General features: G+C 36.4%; 1 protein-coding gene across 1 annotated transcript in view; it reads right to left on the bottom strand.

Moving 5' to 3' along the window:
* The window catches only part of RYR2 (ryanodine receptor 2 (cardiac)), a 471929-nt gene that overhangs the window by 90189 nt on the left and 362128 nt on the right, over positions 1-19612 (bottom strand). Inside the window, exons 60-66 of the mRNA XM_009893652.1 lie at positions 17814-17929; positions 16840-16904; positions 14553-14674; positions 11205-11254; positions 6258-6318; positions 4379-4617; positions 1560-1641 (exon numbers count right to left, since the gene is read on the bottom strand). Coding sequence (XP_009891954.1) covers positions 1560-1641; positions 4379-4617; positions 6258-6318; positions 11205-11254; positions 14553-14674; positions 16840-16904; positions 17814-17929 — 735 coding nt within the window. The remainder of the gene's footprint in view (positions 1-1559; positions 1642-4378; positions 4618-6257; positions 6319-11204; positions 11255-14552; positions 14675-16839; positions 16905-17813; positions 17930-19612) is intronic.

Raw genomic sequence — 19612 nt, 5'->3', positions numbered from 1 at the left:
CCACACAGATGACAGGAATCCAGAAGTCCCATGAACTTCCAAACAAACAAAAAAAAAAGGGCTCCAAACTGATCTCGTGATTTAACAACATTAGTCTTCTGTCTACAGTTTATCTCTTTTTAGGAACTTGTATTCTTTCTAGATCTAACTCATTAAACTTAATTTTGTTAAATCTGATTTCAATCCCTTCATTATTTACCCCATTTCCTCCTTCTTCCTTTTTTTCCTTTCCATTACGTCTTCAAAAGCAAAAATACATCCATCAGATACACCTACAAAGAGCATGCTACATGCTTTTCACTTGCGATAATGGTTGTAGAAAACCATACAAAAAAATTATCACTTACGCTGACATATTTCCTCTTAAGTACAAAGCCCACACAATTTATTTTCCAAATTCCAAAACCAATTAATTTTATATCCTGTATGAAATTAATGAGACCTGGTTTTCCACAGATGTGTATTATGTTACTTAGAAACATTGGTCCCCACCTTTCTTCATAATGTTTCCTATGATACTGCCACCAAGTAAGCAGGGGTATGTCATGGGGCTGGCCTGGAGTTATGCATAGGTTGATTTGCTAGACAGCATACAGATATATGAACTTCCTAGATTACTGCTGCCGATATCTGAAATATATGAGTTCTGTTTAGCTTTCCCTGAGAACAGTGCTAGTCACTATAGGGCAACTATTCAGTTTTAAGAAGTGAATTATCTAGGTACCTCTCTGTTTTGGGTGAATATGGTTTACACAGATAAAATGTAAGTTGGAGGGAGGTTAGCAGTTACACAGATGCACAAAAAAGCAATTATAAAGCCTCATTTCCATGGGCAATTGAGCTAGAAAAGCAGTGGTGTTATATGAGCGACAAATTAAATTAAATTTAGGGTAATAAGAAAGAAATATATGTAACAATTCAATAATATTTAAGGAAGGATCATAACAAATGCTGAGCTGAATGACATATTTTTACAATTCATAGAATCATAGAATGGTTTAGATTGGAACGGACCTTGAAGATCATCTAGTTCCAACCCCCCTGCCACGGCACAGGGACACCTCCCAGCTCAAAGCCCCATCCAGCCTGGCCTTGAACACCTCCAGGGATGGGGCCTCTACTTCTCTTGGCAACTTGTTCCAGTGTCTCACCACCCTCATAGCGAAAAATTTCTTCCTAATATCTATTCTAAATCTACCCTCTTCCAGTTCAAAGCCATTCCCCCTCGTCCTATCACTACATGCCCTTGTAAAAAGTCCCTCTCCAGCTTTCAGTTCCCCAGTTGAACCTCAAATCAAGTGATATTTATTATCAGGTCAGATAATTTTATTTGTAATTTTTGTTTCAACCAAGAAATATAATTTGACAAACGTATAATGCAAGATTTTAAGTGTATTATAATAAATGCGGCTGCATTCCACTTAACATCTGAGCACCTTTTTTCTCTCAAGATATCCTTCCAACAATAATCTCTTCTTATATTCATTTCTGGACTGTATATTCATGAATCTAAATATGAACACTAAACATAAATATTAAAATAGAGGAATGCTTCTTACCGCTCTACATAGATACTCTTGCTGGTTCCCAGAGCATATAAACTCGCCAATATTCTGTAACAGGAGACCTGAACGTCTTCCACTAAAGAGAAGAAGAAAATGGAAGGTATAGAGAGATCTTTCTTTGCAGTACGTTTCTGTAGAATTAAAATACTTTTCTTCTGAAAATTACTGAATTAATAATATTAAGCTATAAAAGGTAATACTCAGAAATTGCTTTCTAAATACAAAGAGTCTTCTGACTACTGAGTGCCATAGTTTTTACCCAAAACTTCCATTTACTTCAATACCAAGTTACCAACTAAGACAGTAATCATATTTCACTAGCGTACTAACTTTCTGAAATTAATGGCATACCAACTCTTTACAGATAACATCTGATTGCATAACCTGAGAATTTACTAATTTAATAGCTATAAAAAACATGTGTCAATGAATCTTTTCTAGTTTGTCTGTAACACTTAAGCAAGTTTCATGGCAAATCAAAAAATTGCTAAAAGTGAAAAAAAAATTATTAGGGAACAAATCGATTTACAAATGTAACACTGTGGAGACATTCCTGAATGAAAAAGGGCATAACTTAATTCTGATGAGCAACCCAGAGGTTGAACAAAGCATGGAGGCCTATGTGCAACGTCCTTGGCGCCCCCTTGGCTGCCCAAAAAGGGAGGAAGAAAAGTGCTAAGCAGAATGGAATTGGAGACAAGATAAGCCGGGAGAAGAGTAAAACAAAAGGCGCGTGGACAGAGGGCCTTAGCCAATCTAGTTGCGGGATGTTGTGCGTGGACAAGGGAGCTGAACCAATTATAATGTTGTTGCCTATGCATGCTTGTGCTGTAAGCCTATATATACGCTGTGAAAATATTCAATAAAGGAGAACGACTATACTCATATTGAGATTTCATCGTTACTCCGGGTCCAATCCCACTCTCACATAACACTACTGTATAAAATACATTACAAAAGAAAGGTAATCCTGTTAAACAGATGTCTAATTCTATTAATTACTGTTTATATTTTTTAAAATTTAGACACAGATACCAGTGAATAGCATGTACTTAATTTACACTTCAGACTGACAATGGATTGAAAAAATACATAATCCTTTAGTCCTCATGAATACTTCAAATGTTTCAGTCACAAAAATGTGAGAATAATCATAACATCTATTTGAAAAAAATACTTTTCCAATGTAATCTGCAGTGATAGTGTAACAACAGTGTAAGTACCATCAAGACAGACAACACTCCCATTCTTTCCATATGTATTTTTTCAAGTCTCTCCCACAGTGTTAATATGCTCCACCAATGTGCAATGAAATGTTGGGAGTAAAATAGAACTAAGACTTAATGGGCTGGGAGAACCTACAAGACTGTGCATCAAAGCTACATAGCCTGGCTCTTTATTGTACTGCGATTTTAGTTTGGATCATCTTGGAGTTGAGTGTTTTTATGTAATAAGAGTAACCTCAGGTACACTGACCCACCTTTACACATGATAATATCATGGAGTACTCTGTACATGTAATAATACTCTTAAGTACAAGCACCAGGTCAAGACACTTGTCAACAGGGTAGTACCAATAAGATAATCTTATTCTTAACAAGATGTAAAGAGAAGTTGTGTGTAAGAAAAATTAGCCTTTCCAACTATGCCCTAGAGTAAATAAGTAGGCACAATTTTAATTAATTATTCTTAGTTTCTGAATACTAAATTGGGTGTTTGACACCAGTATGGTGTTTGTAGAAGACCTGACTAAGAATACCAACTTACGTAACAAAGTCTCAAAGGCTAATTATTAAGTTCCAAAACATGGAATACCAGAGATCAAAAATTATACATGGCATGAACATGCTGGTGCCTGAAAAAGTGGTTTATTATGAACAAGTGATGTATGTAAACTCCACACTGACTTCTCTGTATACTGTCAGAGACTCGTGAATTTTAAAGAAATAATTTAATGAGAAAAGTGGATGATTACATCTCATCACATTCAAATCCATCAATGCAACTCCAAATTTTCAAAAACAGTTCTCTTAATGCTATTTTAAATAATACTTTTCCAGACTGTAAAAAGAGAAAAAAATATAATTTGATATTCTTTTATTCCAGGTCCTTCCCTCAGTTATTTCCATAACTGAGTTAGCTACATGGAGCATAATTGCCTCCTTCAGTGCAGTCTGGACAGCAGAATTCCTGTGGAGTTCCTACAATATATAAAATTAAAGTTTTGTGCTGCGGACTGCAAAATTTTGTCTTGCAGTGACTGGGTTTGGGAAAATAAAGGGCACTGAATCCACCATAATCAGAATCTCTACAGAAATCTCATACCTTCTCATACACATTACTTTTTCTGGTGCCTGAATTCTTCAGGAGCTCCTTCCACTTTTCCTTAGGATCTAAGATGCACCCACTCAAATTCCCCGCTAACTGAAACTGAGTCAAGGTGCATGTCTAACAGAATAACATTGTTCTCTTAGTATAACCTTGTTTATAGACAGAGCAAAGACAAATTAACTTACACAAAGTAACTTTTCACACAAGAAGAAAATCACAGTAAATCTATGGTGAAGTTATAAACAAAATTGAGCCTTCTGACTGTCTAATCACAGCCACATCTACTTTAATATTTACATAAAGTCCACTAAAACATCCAGACCATTCTAGGTCGATTACAGCAAATGTTTGATTAAATAAATTACAATTTCGTCAAAATGACATAGGATTTGTCCTTCTGTAACAGAACTGAGAGTCTAGTAATGCTTGCTACATGACACTACAAATATTTTACTGGCATGGCACTTCTACATAATACATACATATCAAATCTTCCCCAAACTGGTGCTGTCCAATATGCTCAAATAATGAAGATAGCACTGGCAGGAGAGCAACTGTGGTATAATTAATGATTTGTGTGACTCCCTTTGGCTGGTTTCTGCTGTGTGTAAACTGGCCTTGCTTAAGGTTTTCCATTGTTTTCTCCAGATCCTCAGCAGCATTGTCCAGAAATGCTCTCAATGCCATCTTAACAGATTCCAGACCAGTTTTCATCACAGTCCTGTATATAGCATGCAAAAAGAATGAAAAGGAATATTCTATTAGACAAGCACAGAACAAAGCCTAGTCTTGGCTTATATGAAATAGATAATAAAGATCTGAAGAAAAATCTTTCATCTTTTGATATTGTAAAATCTTTTCATAGCAGAACAACCTACTGAAAAAAACATTACATAGGTATCCTGCAGAACACAAGGATATTTTTATCTGGTTTCCTGTTGAGAAAATAAAGTCGTCTTAAATTTATAAATTAAGTGATTCATTTGCCTTCAGAGGAAAAAAAAAAAAAACCAACCAAAAAACCCAAGAAGAATGAGTAAGTCTGCGATTTATGAGTCTAGGAAGAGAACTACCTCAAGATAGAACTCAGAAAGTCTTCTCAATCATGACAGTCATATTTCTGCCTCCAGAATAAGGGCATCAGAAAGGAATGAGTAAAAACAACCTTTTTTTTTTTAATAAAATAAATAAATAGAGGCATTGATTACATAACTGATTATGGTGTTATAGTTATGCAATGATATAATCCAGGAGATTTATTACCTTATTTGTTTTAACTAGCTCAATTATAGAGACCCTTTTTTAAAGGAAAGTATTCATTTAGGCATGCGTGAAATATATCCGGGTGAAATTATTTTGTAAATTGTATAACAATCCAGGGTTTTTGTTTGCTTGTTTTACAGAGTTTCAATAGCAATATTTTCAAACTTTCATGTAACCTCCATGAATCCCTTAATCCCCCTCTGGAGTTATTTTCACATCCCGACCAAAACCTGAATTGGTGACCTCCACCTGTATCTGTATTCCATCTGTATGAGCACGGACAATTTATGACAAAAACCCAAGATATTGTACCTTAAAGGATTACCATGGAACAGTTGAGCCATATTAATTGACCATGATCATGACTCTACCCCACAGCAAATGGAAAATATAATTTGTTCATTTAAGCGACTGCGAAGATACTGAGAAAAAGAGTTATCTGCATGTAATCTAGTCAATTCTTTGAGAGTAAATGCAAACTGAAAAAAGTTCTCTTAAATTACCATGGAGGTAGTTTAAACTATGTTTTGTTTCGCAACTGCAAAGACCTAAAAGTCAATTATCAGCACAGACAGCTGACTGTGCAATTAATGAAAAGCAACACATTACCCTCCAATATTTCAAGACTGTCTCATCCATAAACCTCACAACGGCTCAAGCAGTTTAATTTAACTTAAAAGTACCACTGAATTTCATGTAAAGGGTTTTTTTTGTTCAAATTAGAACCTGAATTAACTTTGCAACAAAGACGTTCTATGAGTCAGATTTACTGCACTCCATGTGCATTTAACTCCTGAATTTTTTGATTAAACACTGTAAGCAAAAGAATAAAATATTTCTAATGTTATTGTATTTTTGGGACTGTCACATAATTAAAACCAGATGAACTAATAACCAGCAGTTCCTGGACACCATTTATCTGAACTGAACAAATATTACCCTGCCAACCTCTAGTAATTACCTACTTTGCAATGGGAATTCTTTTCAGTGCCATAACTTCTTGAAATTCTGTAGCCTTACACAGGTAGCCCAAGTCTGGCTGCACATTATTTTCTTAAATTATTTTCTTCGTACTTTAGAAAATAAATTCAGTATTACCTTGCATCCAAGGTCTGGCCCAGTATGTGAAGACAGTTGACTATTGATGTTGCATCATTTCCTAAACAGGGAGGAAAATTATCCACCAATTAAGCTGAGCATACTATATAGCATACCTACACTCTGCTAAGTGTATCTCTGGTTTTAATGAAAGAGTAAATAATGTAGCAGAAGAGCAACTGAACTTCTGCATAATTTTAACATTCAAGTTAAAAAACATGCAGTTTGTTGTCTTAGCTTTGTTTACACAAATGCAGTAACTAGAGGCAGTAAAGCATCTCTCATCAAATAGCTGAGGCAGTCAAGATGGAAGCACTTAAATGTGGGGTTAATTAGAGCTGCAGTGTATTGTCTGATTTTCATTTAAGTTCCATAACTTTTGCTTTAACTGATTCAAGTTTGTCTGAACATTTATCTTCCCCCTCTCAGTACCATAAAAGCTGTTAACTTTCGCAAGCTGCTATTACAGTAGGAGAACATAGATAAAAATCAAAAAGGTTAGCTCCCTGGTGTTACCAATAGGCTACAGGAACCAAATTATAGCAGGAACAGGTGTGGCCCACATGAGTAACAGTTTCTGACATAATGCACCTCCCATAATCAATTTTTTTCATACTTAGGTATGTAAAAAGAGAACTTACACACAACATGCCTTGTATGCATATGCACATCCCAAGATGTACCTCTAAGTTCATTTTTTAAATCCAGGACAGATTGAGGCTACACAAATTTGACCCACAGCTTATTTAGTGTATTTGATTTAAAACAAAAACAAAAACAAAACAAAACACCTAAATCTCTGCAAAAACAAAAATAGCTTTTCTTCCTTCTCTATATATTTAAAGTTTCCCAATTAAAAAAAAAAAAAAGAAAAAAAAAAAAAGAAGAAACACATCACATATTTAAGGTAAGATAGATTTCTGGATGTACTGTCATCTGCATACAGTGTACTATACTTTCCCACCGGTGGTTATTTCACTTGAAAATATAGGCAAACATAAACCTAAAATTAGTAGCTGTTTCAGTGAAACAGAGACTTAACAAGATAAATCATAAAGATTGAGAGGTTTATTGCAGCACTGAGAATGGTGTTCTATGCTATCAAATTAAGAGGTATTGCTGTAGTGTTCATCCACAGCAGATTAAACAAACCTGAACCACAGCTTCCATGGCTGCCCCTTGCCAGGCAGCCTCACCTTCTTTGCACTGGCACTGGTGGTCATGCAATGATAAAGCGAGCAGATGAGAAAGCTGAGGTGGCCTACAAAAAATCCTACCAAGAAAACCGATCCCAAAAGATTAAGTTTTTTGTCAGCTACTATTTTTTTTCCTTACTATTTTACTCCTGTGATGACATGAATGCCAGTGCTGATGAAGAAGAGAGTGCAGGACTGTGCTAATGACAGCAGGGATGGAGGGAAGTACTCAAAGCAACTCGTCCTTAGACTGTGGACTAGACTGTCATGAAATAGTATCTTAACATTTGTCGTGCAGGTTTGTATAGGCTGCATGCTACAGTGCACAGAGATGCACACTCCAGTTCCCTGAAAATTTACATCGGCAATCTATTTACACCATGTAGACACATTTCAAGAGCCATATATTTAATCGGGAATCAGGTACTTCGTATGCTGCAACCACATGGAAGGGTCAGAATTATATCTAGTTATTCTGAAAACCACGACAAGCAATTTGCTATGAAAGACACGTTTAGGTTCAGTGGAAATTCTGTGTCTTGCTTTTGTTCAATGTCATTAATTTAGTAGTTCTCACTGTGTATCTAAAACAAAAACCTACAAAAAAAGAGTATTTTTTAATATTTTACCTTAAAATACCAGTTAAAGTTAAAAAAAAAATATCCTTTTAAATGGAACATTTCGAGAATCAGTTTGCTTCCAAACTGAGGTCAGAAGTCAATTTCAGAACACCATTTTTTTTAAACTGAGTTTTGAAACCTAAAATGAGGGGTTTTCTAATTAAATAAGTTTTATTACTATTGCCAATATTTCACAGAGTATATAGGTACCTTCATTAAATTAAAAATATTCTTTTTTTATTAATTAAAAATGTTCTTGGTTTTCAGAAGCCTGAAAACTAGATACAAAACACTTTAATGTAGAAATGAACATGCAATATATCAAATTCCATTATATCATGAAAGGGGAGCAGGTGGTCATTACAATCCAATAGGATGAAAACTGAACCAAGAGCTGTTCCTTAAAGGAACTCTTCACATAACTCAAAACAATAGAGGCTGGACATACACAAATACTAAACCTCATGAGTTCAAGAGGTTTTAAGAATAAAAGCATCCCAGGAGCTAGTATAAATACTAGGTTGATGGTTGGATCACCATTGAACCTGTATTACAAATGCAGTTAATCCCATGAATTGCACAACTAAGTTTCTGTAATCATCTGAGGCACAGGTCTACATACTTTAGAAAGCTGTATTAATGTATCAGGAGGGAAGAATTGTTGCTGTATTACAAAACTGTTATGTATATTGATTCCAGGATGCCTCACTGGAAGGACACTTATAAATTCAGGATGTCATTAGACAGAGAAACCCTTCTGTTTCTTTTTAGGAACTCCTCTAATTTCTCTAATTTCCCAAAAATGAGTGAGAAAACCAGGCCTTTCTTATCTGATGTCTTACCCAGTTAATTTTTTTTCAGATTGCATGGGTCTGTATTACCGATATGAAGATTTTTTTAAAAAATTACTTATATAGAAACAATGCCTTGCTGGAGATTTAAAAAATATAAAAAGTGAATCAAATTAGTCATACAGATTTGTTTTTTAAATTAAGAAAATATAAATTCAAATGCTCAATTCGCCAAAATTATTCACTAAAATCTTTCAAATTCAGCCCACTAATAATAATAATGAAAGCACATCAATATAGTCTTACTGATGCACAGGTACAGCTCTCAAACGGTAAATTATTGGGGTCAAAATCTACTTTCACAACGGAAAGAAATGGTCATTCCATGCTGAATTACATTTACATAATCTCTGTGACAGTTTTAGCTATCAAATGCAATTAACAGTTTAAGTTCACTCTGGAAGACTTGCATGCTTGATTTCCCATTTTATCCAGACTTGTATATGCAACTTAAGCTACATGACTTTTACTAATGACTTTCATACATGCAGCTGTATCTTCAGAAGTACCATTCAAATTCACAATGATATAAAACACCTATATAGCAAAATGCTTTATAGTTTTGCTATTTGTTATAGCAAATTCCCCGCTACCCATAAAGGTTATTATCGAGCAACTCTTGCTCCTTCAAAATGCCTCCCAAACACACTAATAATTTTCTAGGCCCCAGCTGTGCTCAGAGGCTGTCCCCATAAGCATTTTCCCCTCTTCTACACAGGGCTTCTCTTTGCTGGAGTAAGTGCAGTTCTTCTGATCAGGTTTTCTAACACGATGCCAAGGTAAGGCAAACTGGAAGGTGACTTTGACTTGAGTTAGTAGGTCCACAGTAAATGACCATGCTCCAGAGTCCTGTGGTGACCTTGTCGTAACTCATGGAAAAACTACAGTACACTTTGTTGGCTTAAAGATTTTATATTCTGTTAGTTACTGCACTCTACGGAAAGACTCAAAAAAACAAACTGTAGCCATAGAGAATACTCATCTGATTCCACCTGGCATATCTCGTACTACTTGGAACCCAGTCAAACTACAGGGAATAAGCAAGCTGAGACGTGGAATGAAAAAGACCTTTTCTTCAATACTGAATGAAGTTACATTGACTTAGATTTTTAACTTCAATTGTTCAATTGTTACTCATTTTATAAAAAAAAAGTCAGAAAAGCAAATTCACACCATAACAAAAAAGATTTGCAAAATTTTAAGAGTATACCTGAACTAGTTCATTCTTTGAAGAAACAACCTCGGGTATAAACCAGAGCTTATGTGCACATTTGTGACATTCTCCACCCTTCAGAAAAAGCTGCAATAATGCCACACAGCTGCAGAAATAACTCCCTTCCTCCTATGATCTTTTGGCTTTACAGGCAAATCCACTCAGCTCATCCCAAAACATCTAAAAGCGACATTCCAAAATAACTTCCAATTTTTCTCCTCAGTTTAATTGCTTTCATAACAGTCTGTAAGCTTTTAAAACACCACACTGCTGCAGTGAGTTCCTTCCCTTTAAATTGAATGAAATATGTAGGAATTGAGTTAGATGCGTGTTATCTTAATCGAATTCTAATTCACTAGATAATTACCCAATTAGGTATGTTCATAGATGCTGAAGTTTGCAATGCATCCATCATAGAAGTTATATATGCATAGGACACACTATTTCAATTATCCTATCATCATGGCAAAAGAAAAAATTGCAGAGTAAATGACTGTGCCACACATTGCATATAATGTATACACTTGATACAGACTTCAAATTTACTTCAATTAAGTGATTTTCACATGGCATAAGACAAACACCGAGCTCCTGCTAGGTTCACATAATATCAGAAAGATAGTATACATGCGTATGTGGAGTCAAGCACATCCGGGAATATTTAAGAATTCCACAGAACATCACTAAGCATTTCAGCCCACTATAAACCTTTCTTAATGCCTTTCCAATACAAGTGTGCAGTTCTGATGCTCTGTTTTTCCCAGATGATTTAGAAAAAAATAAAAAAATATTAATTAACTCAGCAAAATTCTTTGGTAGGATAATGAAATCCAGATATTAGTTAAGACACATGGAAGACTAAACAAAAAAACTCCAAACTGATAACTACAAATGCTTTTTATTCCATCTAATAAATTCTGTGATCTACTAGCCTAAATGATTAGTGGTCTGTGAAGACCATGCATTTCAGCCATGCAGCATGCAACAAAGCAGCACGTAACACAATGCAAAAATGGCAAAGAAAACCAAGTGATGGCCATGCTAGTATTTGTCAAGGGTCTCCTTACCAAACAGTGAAATCCTATGCCTGACAAGAACTCCAAGTTTGCAGAACAGGCTGAAGACAAAAGAAAAATAAAAGAGAAGAGAAGGGAAAAGGAAAAAAATAAGGGGGGGGGGGAGAAGAAAGAAAAAATAACAGCTGATATATGAGCAGGAAAAGCAACATGATGTCACGCAGAAAGAATCAATTATCTGAGCAGAATGTGGGACAGAGTACTAAAGAAAGAGTTTTTAAGTGCATATCCTCAACAAACATGGTTAAATAAGCACATATTATAATTAAAGAAACAAAAAAAAATTAAAAGCAAAGCTAATTAATATAAAAGCGTCCTATATGATAACCCACAAAGAAATAACCATCAAAGCTTAAAGAAGTAAAATGTTGTCAGTGTGCTATTCAGGATACCACCGACAATTTGAAAACAAAAGGTAAAGAAATCAGATTAATTGAAGTGTTTGATGGCAAATGTTTAACTAGTCCAATTTGGATCTTGTCATCTTGAACACAATGATAATTTCTTTTCGAATACATTGCTTTATAAACACACTTAACATGAGAAATAGCCTCTTACATGTTTAAAAACCAACAAAAATGGATATGATCGATGATTTCATTCCACATGTTTGTATTACTTCCTGTGCTGATGAGCAGTGGCCCATTCAGAACAATGAAGAATGAAGTTTTGTGTTAATTCATAGAAGCGGGAGCACACTGCCCTACCCAAATTGACCTGGCCTTCAGGTGTAGAAGGTGTTAGCTCCATCTTCATGATCCAGTTCAGTCTGAGAATTTTCTCTGAGAGCAAGACCAATTTTGGTGTTATATTTTTTATGCTGCAAAATCCCTCATCTACTACAAGTGACATGAAGAATACCATGTCATTTTATTAGGCTATTCAACTACTAGCCACACAGGCTAGTTATCAACCTCCGATTTAAAGGCAAAAGACACCATAAGCATGTCTACACAGTTTATGGATGAGATCTGAACATCTTGTTCCATTGACAGACTGAGGCATGGTGCCAAATGGAAACATTTATGTCCAGAATCAGAACAGCTAGGTTAATGTGGTGTTGAATCCAGCTAATTAGCCAGCGCACAGCTATCCGCTATAGCAACAGCAACTGCTCTGTTTTAGAAATGAGTCTGGTTGGTGCATGTTCAGGGATCTCTGTTTACTTTTTATTCCATGTGGCAGACATATACTATATATTCTTTTATAAGGATCCTGGTTCACCCAATCCAACAAGAGAAGCTGTACAGAAGCATGTTACCATCATATAAATCTTGTGTTCATTCTAATGAAGACATTAAATAGCTTATAACGTATCTTATTTTCTAGCACACAAATGTTACTTAACTGACTGTAGCATTCAGCAGATGATATGTTTTCACAAAGTCAGACTGAACCTATTATCTCCAGTGTAATTAGTTTAGGTTAAATTAATTAATTAATTAAAATGTCCAAATGGCCAGTATTTAGTTTGATGTCCCGAACTAATTTTAAACAACTGGAGTAGTACAAGGACTTGTAAGACGGTTTAATGGATGAGAAATACCAAAAGCCCAATCATGAAGAGGCTGGTTACAAATAAGATGAAATATAACGCCACCATATTTCAGCAAGAGGTCTGACCCATATTTGTCCACAAAATAGATCTGGATTTAATGTATTTGCTGAACACAGAATGGTTATTGCACTTGTTAACACTGTCACTGTATTTTCAATACCCAAAATTATACTCTTCCATAGCTTACTGAATGCAAGCTTATCCTCACTGGAAAAAGAAAGCAGCCAGGAACTGTCCTTAGCTTGAAGAAAATCCTACGTATGAGTTGCACCCAAACAAATCTAAAGAGAAAACTCAACAGAAAATCCAAAATCCAATTTTGGCAAACTCTCTACAATACTGTAGGGGAGAAAAAAAAAAAAAAACACCAACAAAAAAAACCACGAAACAACCCCGCAAAAAAGTGTTGAAAATCTATTAAAATGACCCTTTAGGAAATGGATCATACAATGTGGTTTCTATAGTCTTTGTGTCTTGATAATTAAGAAATACACTGCTCGATATCACTGGTTATAGCTATCATTCATCCAAGGTTTCCTTGCATGTGTTTTCTTCTCTTCAGCTGACAGTTCTGAATAGCAGGTAACTCAATTAAGTATGGCAGCAGCTTTGATCCTTTTGCTGGGCTACATGTTCAGGAGTCTCACACAGCTAAACGGCATATGTGCAGAAGTCCTGAATCTATGCAGTATATACGCTGATATATCCATGTTTGACATATTCCAGAAGTATGGGGTTTACTGGCGTGACGTTAACAACTGTGAAAATATTGTTATCCAGGACATTACAGACAGAAAAACAGCAGCTCATAGAGTGGAGAATTATCTAGATGCATGCATTTTTATGTAGATTTTAATCCTTTGAAGAATGCCATTCAGCCAAGCTGCCAGATCAAATTAGTCCATGGGATGACACAGGGTCAAGACAGCCATTACTTACTTCTGCTTAGTTTTGTCGTTAGAAATTTCACTCAGTATTCACACAATCTTGCAAAACCCACATGTCTGTATGACCATCAACTGGCTGTCAGCCTCAAAGAACAGCAATTCAGTTTTGCGTGGTTCAGTACCCAATAACAGCCAAGAAGGCAACCATGATACCTGTACACTACAGGTATGCAGCAGGTCCTGCACAAAGCTTGTAGTCCACCTTACTAAATGGGAAATATGGGTTTCAATTCAATCAGAAGTGAAATTAAGTGAAAATATATCTTAGAGAGAGGATGTTAAAAGTGGATAACTTCAGAGAAAGGATCAAGTGGATATCTTGCTCATATTAGTACTGTTATTAACATTTAGAAAACCAAAGAGCAGAAAGAATGCAGCTCACATTTTTACTTTTTATGGCGGACATTAATAACAATGCCTACTTAGGCTCAGTTAAAAATAAGTTTGGTTTTTAAATCTACCACAAAATTTGGCAGGAATAATGATTTCACTATATACCTATTTCCAACAGTGAAAACTGGTGCACAACGGTATAGTCTGTGCCACAGATTGTGCAACTGATGTATTGTTGCACATAATGCTAAATTTAAGTTCCCTGCATGCTAAAATCATCACCACTACCTTTAAAACAGCATATAATCATAACTCTGTACTCCTCTCTTCATTTTATACAATGAATTTTCCTAACAGGAAAAGAAAGTGAAAAAAGTTTAATTTGCAGGTTTATAAAACTATTTCTCTGCCTCCCACTTGTCATTTTCTCCACAGTCAACTGCTGCTGTTTAAAAGACAAACACACATATGCATACACATTAATATTATTTTAAGTTTTACCTTGTCACCATTTCTTTCTCTTTATTAGAGGCATGGCCTCCACTGCTGAGAGGCCTACTTGCTGCAGATAAGAAATACAGGCGGTGATTTTTAAAGTACTGATCAATCAAAGGGAGCACAACCTGAAATTACATCAGAAAGAAATGGTTATCTCAGGGCTTTCTTTCCTATGTTCTGTATTACTCTCTGTACATTAAAACTAAAGACAGAGATTTCAAATGTATTTTCTGTTTTAAAATCTCTACGTATTTTTTCTTCTATGTCTATTCCTGTTTGATTTTATTTAGTATTGAAGGCACTTAAAATGTCATCAGGAAAGGCAGCAGAAAAATGTACATTATCTCTGGGACTTGATCTGTGGTTTTTTTAGGCGTAGGACAAAGCAGAAAGTGTAATTTCATTTTATCAATTTAAGATTTTTCCAGTATCACAAACACAAATATTGTTGTTCAGGTCTTTTACTGTAGGTTTAAGAAAAAATTGCCTACAACTGTCAGAGCACAAACAACACTTAATTCTAGATGCTAACAAATAAAACTCTTGATGCTATCAAATAAAACTCCCAAAACATTCTCTCTCATTAAGGGCTTGTCCACAGAATTGTTCCTGTTTACTTCACTTGGTGACCATTATTACTTAGTGCCCACTGCAGGTGTCAGGCAGGAGAACATACAAAATAAACAGCCAATAAGAAAATCTGAAATTGCTTCCTTTTCGGAGCATGGTTCAAAAGAAGGTGGAATGCTAGCTTCTGAGTCTACGGACTTGGCAAGAAGTACCATATGGAAGTACTTTACGGTATAGAGATTACAATTTACTGCAAGGATGTCAAGGTTAGAAAATGCTGCAACAGCTGCCTCTGTTTATTCACCAATGAATTCAAAAGGTACTTTGAATATGTAAACACAATACAAACTTTTACATGCAAAAGGCAGAAGCCTTTTGCATGTAAAAGTTTTATAAATAAAATATAAATAAAATAAAATAAATATAAAAGTTTTATAAAAAATTATAAATTAAGTTTTCTTAATTTATAATGCGCAAAACCTTCTTGACACAAAAAGGAGAATTGGGCTGACAGGAATCTCATGACTCTCAGCAAGGGGAAGTGCAAAGTCCTGCACCTGGGGAGGAATAACTCCAGGTACCAGTACACACTGAGAGCTAACCAGCCGGAGAGCAACTTTTCAGAGCAGGACCAGGGAGTCTGAGTGGACAGCAAACAGACCTTGAGCCAACAATGCACCCTCACTGCAAAGATGGCCAACAGCATCCTGGGTTGCATAAGACAGAGCATTGTCAGCAGGTCCAGGGAGGTGATTCTTCCTCTCTGCTTGGCACTGGTGAGGCCACATCCGAAGCGCTGTGTCTGGTTCTGGACTCCCCAGTACAAGAGAAACATGAACATACTGGAAAGAGTCCAGTGAAGGGCCACAAAGATGATTAAGGAACTAGAGGATCTTTCAAATGAGGAGAGATTGAGGGAGCTGGGACTCTTTAGCCTGGAGAAGAGAAGGCTCAGGGAGGATCTCCTAAACGTGTATAAATATCTGAAGGGAGGGTATAAAGAAGATGGAGCCAGGCTCTTTTCAGTTACGCCCCGTGACAGGACCAGAGGCAACGGGCACAAACTGAAACACAACAGGTTCCCTCTGGTCATTAGGAAACACTTTTTTACTGTGAGGGTGACCAAGCACTGTCACAGGTTGCCCAGAGACTGTGGAGCCTCCACTGTTGGAGACATTCAAAAGCCTGCTGGACACGATCCTGGGCAACTTGCTCTAGGTGACACTGTTTGACCAGTGAAGTTGGACTAGACAACCTCCAGAGGGCCCTTCCAACCTCAGCAATTCTGTGATTCCGTGATGGAGACATCAGCATGGTTTTAAAACAAGGGAAGAAATAAAGACGGTGACACTGACAGATATATAGTTGTGTTAATTCCAGTAACTATTGCTCACATTTATCTGCCTGAAGATTGTAAGAGAAAAAATCTTCAGAATCAGACTAAGCCAGTAAAGAGAAAACGTAGGGAGGTTATGAATAACATCATATGAGTAGTTGTATATCATGGAGCAAGGAAATAATGGTAATAAAAATATAGTCCTGTTTCACATATATACTTCATCCTAAAGTATTTTCAAACTATTATTACTACTGTTTTTAATTAATAATGAATTTAACAGAGAAAAGCGCAACTACCAACAACAATCAGGTTCACTAACAAATACTTTCTCACTTCAGCTACTTACTACATTGATAAAGAATAAGCAAAGATTTACTGTACTTTGGCAAAAAACTTGATTTCTTGTTCATATGGGAAGTGTTCTCCTTTGCCTCTGCTGCCACCATCTGCAGAGAGAAGAAAATCAAGCTCCCTGTCATATATCCTAATTACAGTCTAGTCTGCATTTTTCTTAGAAAGTGTACACTATAAACAAATAATACTTGTCATCTTTAGATGTAGATTTAAGATACCACAAACAGTATACACAATAGTTAAAGTGGCATTGTATGACTCCCTCATGAGAAGAAAAGTTACAGCAAATAAAACATGTCAAGAATAATTGTCCCAATCTTCATAAAATCATACACATCTCATAGTCCAAAGAGATATGGATATTTTTGTGAGATGAAAACCTCGTTTTATGTTTGTATTTTTCTAGTTATTGGTGACAATTTGGACGCCTGAACTCAGATTTTAATGGGACATCTTTCTCCAGTTGTTCCCAGGAAAAACAGAATTACCAAATTTTTACTAATCATTTGTGGACTTTGTCTAAAGAACAAAATTAATGGTTAGAACTACCCAACTGAAATTAAAATAGCTTCACTTCCCCCATTACTATAAAAATCATATACTCTTTACAGACATAATCTGGTACAGCTCTTAGACTATTTATCCTTTACTTATTATCTTATTTTTACTAATCAATGTTAGTACCAACAGTATTTGTTCCACCAGTGTTTCGGTATTTATTCATTATTATTCTTATTACAAGGGGGCAGCTAGTTTTCTTTTTCAAAGAATGAAAGTCATTATAAATTTTGGCTGAACACTTTTCATCTGACAAATGAATATGGGAAACTGGAATGAATATGTGAACTACATAACTTTCCAAAATTCTTCATCACACAGGAAAGACGAGGGAAAACTCCTAGTCCAAGAATGTGTCATTTTTTTTAACTTTTCTAGTTGTTTTTGTAATATCAAACATCTTAGTTAATAATTCTTAAGAAAATGCACACGGAGTACTATACCAAACTCCAGAATGTACTGATGGGCTTCATCCACGTATCTTATAAGTTGCTGAAGGAAACTGTAGGCAAAGCGTTTCTCAATGGAAGGTGTGTCTAATTCCAGGTCCTTAAGTCCTCTGTAAAAAGAAGCAAGTCAATTTTCACACATACAGAAGGACTCAAAGCAGTCTTCCCTCTCCATGTAGTCTGATGCCATTTTCTCTAGTAATGATTAACTGCTTATTAACATAAGAAGTATTCTGTGTTTGAAGTAAACAGTATTCACTCTTATTTAGGTTTTAAACAATTTGTTAAGATACAATTCAGATTTCCTAAGTAGAAGGTTACAGAAAAATGAGACTGGTGAATCAGATTAATCCAGTACCATTTTAATTTCTTTCCCTTACTTCTGGTATTTCCCACCAGGGATTGATTCTTGGGTGAGGGAGTTTTGAAACTGCCAAAATAATTTGATTTAAGCAATCAAACAAGAAGTAAATCTAGTCTCCCTTATCATGACTTTTCCCCAAAAGTCTGTTTGTAATGGAAGAACTTCAAATAGCTATGTAGCCTTTGTGAAAAAACAGGAGAAAACCAAAACAAAGTGATGGAATTGAGTTTACCTGCAGAGGCACCAAGTACATTAACACTCAGTTATTTCACAAGTTAAAAAAGTATACCTAATGAATACAACTGCCTGTGTAGTGCACATTTCTGCCTTAAATTAGAACATTGCTGGCGGTAGGGTTCGGTTTAAGAAGAAGAGATTTTGGAACTAAAACAGCTTTGTCAGCTGTACTTGTAAGGGTACAACAGTGTCTGCTTCATCAAGGTTATCTTATCAAGGACCTTCTCAATGCAAAAGGGGGTAATAAGAGGGAAGCAATAAACAAGAACACATATAGAGACACAAACCTGGTAGACACCAGATAAAGGAGACAATGCTGCAGACCAAAAGTCTCCAGTTACTAATTAATGGGCCATTAAGAAACTTCGGGCACAGCTTTGGAGAGGGCCCCGGATTTTGTAACTCCTAAGAGGACAGCACTTGCGAACATGAGGATTTGGAATATTTGAGGCAGGTCAGTGGAACTACACAAACTAATGATGGAACGTGCAGGGGTGGAGGACTGAGGAAGAGCAAAGGGGAGAAAAGACAAAAAGGGGTATAAAAGGGGCCAGTCACATGTAAACCATGGCCTATCAATACAGTTGTCTGATTGATTTCTGTACCTCATCACTAGAGTCTGTCCTGTCTTCTTATTAAATCCTTTCTTAACTATCTCTCTGTGTAATCTCACTAACTATCCTATGTGTATGTGTGTGCTGCAGGGATTAAGTGCCAGCTACTGCCAAACCACCGTGAGTGGATGGATACTGGGCCAGCAACTGGAGTCAGATTTGCAATGTAGGTGGCCCCAGGCCTGTGGTTCCAGCAACAGGAGTGAAGGAGGGTCTCAGCATCAGTAGTTGAAGAGGCCACAGCTTTTGGGAACATCTCTATGGGTCCTACAGACTCTGAGCCCAGAGTGCCAGCTACAGCAGGGGACTAGCTTGAGTGGATTTGGTGGCAATTGGAGTCAGACAGTGGGGAGGTAAAGCACCTCTGGTCTGTGGTGCCTGCAACTGGAGCAAGTGGGAGTCCCAGTTGGCAGCCACTGGGGTGGGAATTGTGTGTCTCCAAAAAAGCAGCTAATGGTGGGGGAGCAGTGTCAGTAAGGTGAGTGAGGGGCTCAGCACCAGCAGCTGGAGTGGGACTCTGGGTCACAGGCCATGTGCCTGAGTGTCATGTGCTCAGCTGCGGGCAAGTGCTTGTATCT

Source organism: Charadrius vociferus, unplaced genomic scaffold (genome assembly GCF_000708025.1).
Source record: "Charadrius vociferus isolate BGI_N301 unplaced genomic scaffold, ASM70802v2 scaffold309, whole genome shotgun sequence".
Lineage (NCBI taxonomy): Eukaryota > Metazoa > Chordata > Aves > Charadriiformes > Charadriidae > Charadrius > Charadrius vociferus.
Note: the sequence above shows the minus strand (reverse complement) of the source record. Positions and strands in the feature narration are given on the sequence as shown.